Raw genomic sequence first — 8,845 nt, 5'->3', positions numbered from 1 at the left:
TCTTTTTCTCCACTTGGAGCTGAACCCAGAAGGATATTTCTTCCTACAGTAATATTTTCAGTTAACTGGAATGCATACATAGGCAATGCTTCATTCTGCATAAAACCCAAGAAGGTACTGCCATCTTAGTCGAACCAGAATAAATTGTTCTCAGAACTATCCTCTCCAGCTCAACTAAAACTTGCTTCAGAAAAAAATGTTGTGATAACTTTTTAAATCTTTCTGGCTGCTGGAACAAACTATACTTTAATGCAGGAATTTTCAAACTACGTTCTGGAGAAACCTGATGGGATTCTATAAGAAACTAATGGCAAAAAAGGGGCAAGTTCTCCAACATAGCACTATGGGCTGCAATATGGTATCTACCAGGCTTTATTGCTTTTAAAGGTATGCTATAATGCCAAGCATCATCCTCTAATCCAATAATACTTCCAGAAATGCCTCTCAGATCCACACAGGAGCCATAAATAATGTTAATTTAAAATAAGGGTATTTGCAGACCATTGTTTTGAAGTGCCTCCATCTGCTTCCAAAAAACCCCCCAAAAGGTAGGAATTTGAGGGAACATGTTGGAAATCTATAGGTATAAGAGAGTAACACTCATTTACTTTTGTGTACTGTATGCCTAATTGATCTTGGTCAATTTGACAAACTAAAGATTGGCCCTTGCTAGCATTTGTATGGAAAGCCAGGAAAACCTAAGGCAGCTGCAGCAAGCCTTAGTACAGTTAATAAACCCATGTAATGGGAGCTAGACAAAAAGGAGGAAAAATAAAGAATACTGCCCCTTGAAGTTTCGAAGGTTAAAAACTCTGAACTATAGTTTGATAGGCTAAATTTTATTTGGAATCCCACCTCACAGAATCAAAAGTATTGTACTTGCATCTGAGTAGATATTATGAAATTGTGCTGTTACCCTATACTTACCCTGTCTCCTACAAGGATCTGGTGGAATTCTGTTACCCATTCTCCGTTTACAATTATCAAGATTTTCAAAAGTTAAAAAATGGAACAAAGGCAGTTTTTAAAAATAACACAATTCTAAATACATTGCTTGCAATTCTTGAGTTATTGGTATTGGCAAAATTAAATCATTATATTTCTGTATTTGCGTTTAGGAGCCTGCTTACAACTTTAGGTTAATGTCGAATGAATTCCACTACTGAAGCATGACTAACAAACCATGATTCAGCAAACAACGGTTTAGTATGGAGACTTGTGTTTTTCTCTAAGGCGATCTATTATTACCGTAGTGGGGTAAGATTTGGGACTTACAACATCAAACTGCTCTTCCGCAGTTTATTTTTTATTTGGGCAGAATGAGATTTGCAGTAGAACAGCTCCAGGGGGAAGAAGTTTATTTTCCAAAGATGATCCATCATTTCCTATCCCTGCTTCTAAGTTCTCTTTCTCTCCCCCCCCCTTCTTCAGTGGTACAGTCCACTGAGAGGCGGAGATAATAATCCTAGTGAATACGTTTATTTCGCGCATGCGCTATACGCTTTGAACGCTGTCGTGCTGTTGGTCGTAGGGTTTCTCTTCCCTTGTTACCTGTTCTATTATCAGCATTTCGTTTCGTCGCCGTTGGACGTTTTCGCTTACTCCTCCCGTCTCGCCATGGCCGACCCTCGCGTCAGACAGATCAAAATAAAAACAGGCGTAGTAAAACGGTGAGTATCTGACGAGTAGGGCCTCGTACGGAGGAGCGTGGCATGGGGAGGTGAAGTTGCTTTTTCCAGGCGGCGAGTGAAATTCTCAGGGCCGGGATTTAACTGCCTTATACCGACGCGTTGGTTGGAGGAAGAAGCATCAACTTGGTATATGCCCTTATGTGCGTGTATATTAGGTCGGTTTTTTTTTTTAGTCGAACACTTTCCGTGCGTACAACAGTCCTGCGAGGAGGGTTAAATGTAGAGACGTTGATTGGTCGGTGGCCGAGTGTGAAATTGAACCTGTCGCTCCCATTTCTAGGTTTGTTCGCTAAGCAAATTTGAATTTTTCCCCTTCCACCTTTTGCCCTAAAGACAGGGCCTGTTTTCATGGGTAACACTGGAATAACATTTTGTCTATATAAAGACAACACAATTAGTGGGTGAAAATGGTAGTTCAGTCTATCCAGACAGCTGTAGGTCATCAAAGGCTCCATTTACCTTCTCACTTGTCAGGAGAAACAAATATGCATTTAAGATGTCCATAATCACCAAAGCTGTGTCTACTAAACAGTGGACGAATAGAATAGTATAGTTGGAAAGGACCTTGGAGGTCTTCTAGTCCAACCCCCTCCTTAGGCAGGGAAACTCTATACCATTTCATATAACTGCATATTCCCTCCCTGCTACATAGAACCTGACTATTTACTCAAATAGGCAGGTTCTATGTAGCAGCGAGAAAATATGCAGTTATATGAAATGGTATGGAGTTTCCCTGCCTAAGGAGGGGGTTGGACTAGAAGACCTCCAAGGTCCCTTCCAACTCTGTTATTCTATTCTATTCTATTCTATTCTATTCTATTCTATTCTATTCTATTCTATTCTATTCTATTCTATTCTATTCTATTCTATTCTATTCTATTCTATTCTATTCGTCTACTGTTTTGTAGACACAGCTTTGGTGATTATCAACAGCTTAAATACATATTTGTTTCTCCTGACAAGTGAGAAGGTAAATGGAGTTTGATGACGTACAGCTATCTGGATAGACTGAACTACCATTTTCACCCACTGATTGTGCTGTCTTTATATAGACAAAATGTTATTTCAGTGTATCTGAAGGGTCATAGAGAAGCTAACTGGTCCAGAATGCTTTTCCTACTTAATATTTCTACCTGTACAGGTAAATTTTCTACCTGTATTAACTGTATAGTCCAGATTCTTCGCCACAGTTACTAATGATGATTGAAGTACATCCGCAAAAGTTGCTTGATTCACAAATGTCAGTTGTAATCTATCCACACTTTTTCTTGTGATTTTTGTTTGCATAGTTACAACTAACTGGTATTCAATGGTCATTTAAATGTGTATAATACAATAGTCAAAACATATTTCCAAGTGTAAATGAACTGGCTTCAAATTATGTTCAAGACATATGTAATGCAATAATAGTTTTATTGCATAGAGTAGCACATCTACGTATGAAAACTTCTGTGTAAGATATATTGTGCATATACCCATGTTTTGTAAATGTCATGCAATAGCAAAGACAATTTCTTTAGCTTGTAGAGTGGGAATTCATTTTAAGAAAGCAAGTGTTAGCTTTGCTGCAAACATGTGACATACAAATATGATAAAGTAATCTTTATGTATTTATTTCATACCCATTTTTGTGAAGAGTAAGAAATGCTGATTGAGCATTTGCTAATCTATATCCAGGTCTCTTTTCTTCCAATTTAGACTGTTTGATTTCTGTTCAGAATCTTGTGTCTTAAGGCTAGTTGCAGGTCAGTTGTGTAATTGTGTGTTCTGGGTGGGGTGGGGAGGATAGAAATGGGGTTACAGTTAAGTAACACAGTATTGTCATGGATTCACCAGCTTTTATAATGGTAATCTTAATATTATAGCAGGTTATGAAAAGACTTAATGATCAGTTAATGAATCAAATTCAGAATTTGGTCTGCAGCAAAACGTTGCAGTTTTTGTAGGTTTAACATGTCATGGGGAAGAAAATATTTTTGTCCAGTTTCTGTAATGTACTTCCCTGAGAGACATATCAACTTTCTTATTTCAGCACCAACAAAAATGTATTTAATCCCTAATAATACCTGAAAGTACAGAGTCTCCTCTTAACATTCCTTCATATAACTAGAAACTTTTCAAAATAAAAATATAAGCATGAGGTGCAAAGGACTGAATACATTGCTGCTGAAAAGTTAGATGTCTTGGCAAGTCTGAAGACAAGCCTCTGCTTGTTAAGTGGGTGGATGTATGTACAAACGTACAAAACACAGGTTATCTTTCTTTTTGTCCCTTTTTTCTTTTTTCCTCCAGGAAATTTTGTACCCTTATTTTCCCTTTCCAGGACAGCACTTATTTCTCTTATCACAGCTTCATCCTGGGGGTTCTTTCCTTATTGGCTCTTCCTTTTGGGGGGGAAGGGAAATGTGCATGTGTAGTTGTGTATTTTTGTGTGTGTGAAAGAGAATGAGTGCCATATGCGGATGAGAATCAATTAGTTTTACAAATGACATATCTTATTTTACAGGCAATTAATTTTAATCAACACCTATTAACTCTTTTTCTTCTGACCCTCCCCCTTTTTTGGAGCATGGTTTCTGACTGATGTATATATACAGGCAAAAATGACACATTTGGGGGAATAGTCTAGGACATCTTTCAGCTGGCATTGGCAATGCTAATTTGACAAGGTGAGCAGTGAATAGAACTTTTGAGTTTACAATATTTTTTCTTTCTGTTCCTGTGGAAGTTGGTAGCGTATTTTAAATTCAGAACATCTTCCTCTCAGATAAAAACACTACTTCATTTGTTAGGTATTACCAAAATAGATAGTAAATAACTTGATCAGTTTTTGTTGTCAATGTACAACTCAATGTTCTACAGGTAGTTCTCGCCTACTGACCTCTTGCTCAGTGAATGTTCAAAATTATGATGGTGCTGAAAAAGGAGATCTATGATGGTCCTCAAAGTTGCAGTGGTCTCATGGCCATGATTCAAGCTCTTGGTAACTGGTGCACATTTATGACAGGTACACCATTCCATAGTCATATGATCCCCATTTGTGATTTTCACAGCTGGCTTTTGAAAGTCGATGGTGAAGCCCTCAGGAAGTCACAAGTTGCAGTCATGTAACATCAGATTCACTGACGGAGTGCTTCACTTAAATGAAATTGATTTAAGTCTGCACAGTCATATGAAGTTTCCCCTTTCAACTTTGTTGCTTAGCAGTAAAGTTGTTGTGGTTGGTAAGTGAGAATTTCCTGTATTTTAAATTGTTTGCTTATTTATGATTTGTATGTTTCAGAGTCCATACTTAGCTTGTATGTACATACCTGAGCTGCTTTCTAGACCTCAAGAGTTTTCATGGGTTTTCTGTGTGCGCACACAGAACGAAACACTTGCTTTGACTGCTGGATAAGTGATATGGTTCTTCATGCACTTAAATATAATGACAATCTGGAAAGGCCTTCACAACATAAAAAAATTATCTGTTTCAAGGATGTTTTGCACAGTCCTGGTATGCATACACACATAAAACACAAACTTTTTATTGTAAATTTCTCTGAATGTGCTTTCTTTAAATAAAATTCACTAACATATTTCTTAATCTTCTCAGCTTACCACTATTCCAGTAAGAAACTCCTTGCCCAAAAAACAACCAACCTCATATCTGATAGCACCTTAAAGTTGCATTGCTTGAATTGTTTTATTTCTGTTTCTTCAGTCTGTGGATCTTAACAGAATGTATATGTTCCTTTTTTGACTGTAGGTAATGGCTGTGTCCAGTTGTTGAGACTGATTTTTCAGTAAAGGAATTTTTATTTTCTCGGCTGTATTCCCTAGATCACAGGTGTCAAACTCCCTGTGTCATGTTGATGTCACTAGACGTATCACGACATCTTTTGCCTTCAAAAAATGGTGGGCGTGTCCTGCACATGACACATCCGGCCCGCAGGCTGCCAGTTTGACACTCCTGCCCTAGAAGTTAGAATTGGGGAATAAAATTTCTATTCCATCATAACTAGTTGATTCTATACCATTGTGATAATTGTGTAGGAAGCAGTTAAACAAATCTTTGCTGGGCCAGAAATCTAGGTAAAATGGTGTGACTTAAATGCCTGATGGACCTGGATGGTTCTTAAATGTACTTAAGCAATTTTCATAATTGTTTGTTGGTTATAATTGTCAATTCCCTGGCTGATACACATCAGAGATTTGGATGTTTTTGTTTACATGGCCACATCAGCTTGTTCGTTTATAAGGGTTCTGACAGTGAAGCAAATAGGATATTAGCAGTAGAAGAACTTTCAAGATAATCAGATCTATCATAGAATAAGGCCCATTTGACATCCCATTCTGCTGCAGAAGTGGCCAGTACAAAAGCATTTTTCTAGAAATCTAAAAATGATGCATGTAATAGTAGAAATGTGCTGTGTTTGCATAAGGCTTGAAGCATTTTTTCCAAATCACTTTCAAAATATGCATAGCTAATAAGACCTGTGCTGAAGAAACCCTTCTTTGGAGCTGGAGAGTAGTGCATCTCTAAGCCAATTTTAAGAATTTGATTTCTGAAAAAAATAATAGCTTTGCAGGACCAGGCACATCTCAATGATGCTGATTGATCCGCTCATATTTCAGTGAACTTTCCCTAGCATGTAACTGCAACTGATTTGATTGGTTGGATAAGTGTTCTGTGGAATGTCACTGTGAGTGTTCTTTTGGACTTCTTGGTAGGTTTCAGTATCTTTCAGTGTGATATCCTTCCAAATGACCACCGCTTCTTCCTAGTTTGTATACCACCAACTCCCAATGACTTTGTCAAGTTATACTTAGAAGATGATGAAGATCAATTATTTGACACATAGGCTGTTCATCTAGTGTCCCCAATATTCTTCAGCATCCATCTGAATATGCTGAGGGTAGTCATATTGATGACACGTTGCTTTCTTCTGCAAAGTAAGGAGCAGTAGAGCAGTCAATCTGTTAAATACTCCTTAAATTTGATAATTGCCTGGAAAGGGTAAATCCAGCAATCCAAAGATGTTATTTGTCAGCATTCATATTCTGATTGTGGTATTTGCTCCCATTAAAGAGTAGTTTCATAAGCTGGGAGTGCTTTTTAACCCTTAATTATTCCTGAATTTGCTCCTTATAATGTTCCTTTTGAAGTGGTTGCATTTGGTACCAAATATAGCAACTACACTATGATTTTTGTGAGATATGTGAATCATGATGATTGTATTGAAATACCTGCACTACTTGCCTATTGCTTATCAGGTACAATTTAACTTAATATTGACTTTTAATCAATCAGTTTACAGTCCAATTGGCTGTTAAATCTGCTGGAAAGATAATTTTGAAATGACCATGCTATCAAAGGTCCATCTTTCTGGCTCATAGCAGAGGACTTTATGTATCGTAATGCACTCTGTACCCCACTTTCTCAGCATTTAGAAAATCTAAAGATGTACCTTTTTTTGGTCAAGTTTCTAATTGTTAATTAGCCAACATTTGTTTTAATTTTATCTTTATTTTTTTATCTTTTCTTTTTGTCTGTTAAATTTTGTTAATCACCAGAGGAGAAAGATGAGACACAAAATAAATTTCTTGTAGTCATCCATTGGATCAGGTTTATCCCATGAATGATGATGAGTTGGCCAGCATATGACTGAGTATATTATCCTCATATTTCTTATATTAAGGAACTGACCACAACCAACCACACTCGTATATTTTCACTGGAGATACAGGAATTTTTGGATCATATACAGTAATGTAATGCTGAGCACGGTATACAGAGTCTCTACAAAAGTGTTATTGGCTACTGTTTATAAGTATTACCCATAAACACCTCATGCACACTTCTACTTAAATTTCTCTAATAGAATTCGACCAGGGTTAGGGAGACAAGTCTTCAAGGCTTGATGGTAGTATGAATGAATGAAAATATTATTTCTAAATATCATTTGCACCAGTATACCTTAAATATAAATATATTTCTTTAAAATATCAGTTTGGCCTTTATTTGTCTTTGCAACTTTAAGTAATACTAATAGAGAAATACCACTGTGCCTTTTGTCTTACCAGGCATCATTTTGGTTGGATCCAATAATTCTATAGATTCTAATCTTCATGGATATATTTTTCATGGGCAGTTAAAAGAAATGGCTGGTTTTTGCTATATATTGAAAATCAAAATTATTTGGTTTTGGAAATCTGAGCTCTCCTTCCACAGTAACTCAGTGCATGCAGAATTCAGTTTTGGGAAAGTATGAGGGTTTTTTTGGGTGGGCAAAGTAGTTCATCTGTGTTAACCATCACTCTACTAATAGGAATAAATTGAACATTTTATTACTCTTCTTGGATCCTTGTATTTTTATTGTGCAGTAATTAATTTCTTAGAGCCCTGGTGGCACAGTGGTTAAAGTGCAGTATTGCAGGCAAACTGCCCAGAGCCTAGTGTTTGATCCTTAAGGCTGACTTCCATTCTTCCGAGGTCAGTAAAATGAGGACCCAGATTATTGGGGGCAATATGCAAATAATTGTAAACTGCCCAGAAAGTGCTGTAAAGAGTATATAAGCCTAAATGTTATTGCTATTCCTATTATATGCTTAATAGCTGGATTTTATGAAATGATGTGGAATCTACGTATATCACTGAAGAGTAGCTGCAATTAGCGTAATATTTTTGCTTTAACTAATAGATGTTGATTTTTTAAATGTTGTCTTCATTTTCCTGTTAAACTGCTCTCTTTTTTTAGCTATTTCAATATCACAGAGGCATTAAAAGCTGCTAAATGAATGCAGTATATTAGGGACATGTGAAAGTAGTACTGACATTTGCCCATAGTTTCTTTCTGATTAAATGAAACTGACACCAGTAGATTAGAATGAGACTAAGACAATTCACATTGCAATTGTGTTAGTTTAACTTTAACAATCTTTTAACACTCTTCTTTAAATGTAGCTGACATACCATAATTACAAATCTACAAGCCTTGATTATAGAATTTTGCATCATGAACCTATGGGAGAAGTGTATTGATTTTTTGGGGTAAGTCAGACTTTTTAAAAATCACCTTTCCAAAAATGGAATTTTCAAGTTTGTTCTCATGCCTGCAGCTTTAGTATATTCTTGCTGTGCTATATAAAGCAGTCGCAATGCCAAATGTTAA

General features: G+C 36.6%; 1 protein-coding gene across 1 annotated transcript in view; it reads left to right on the top strand.

The window, feature by feature from the left end:
* Nucleotides 1-1,504: 1,504 nt before the first annotated feature.
* Nucleotides 1,505-8,845, top strand: part of TBCA (tubulin folding cofactor A) — a 46,337-nt gene continuing 38,996 nt past the window's right edge. Inside the window, exon 1 of the mRNA XM_070935835.1 lies at nt 1,505-1,670. Coding sequence (XP_070791936.1) covers nt 1,618-1,670 — 53 coding nt within the window. The 5' untranslated portion in view covers nt 1,505-1,617. The remainder of the gene's footprint in view (nt 1,671-8,845) is intronic.

Source organism: Pituophis catenifer, unplaced genomic scaffold, assembly GCF_029215685.1.
Source record: "Pituophis catenifer annectens isolate HBS135680 unplaced genomic scaffold, rPitCat1.0.hap2 SCAF_2, whole genome shotgun sequence".
In the NCBI taxonomy this organism is placed as follows: Eukaryota; Metazoa; Chordata; class Lepidosauria; order Squamata; family Colubridae; genus Pituophis; species Pituophis catenifer.
The sequence above is the reverse complement of the archived record's forward strand: the minus strand, read 5'-3'. Positions and strand labels throughout refer to the sequence as shown.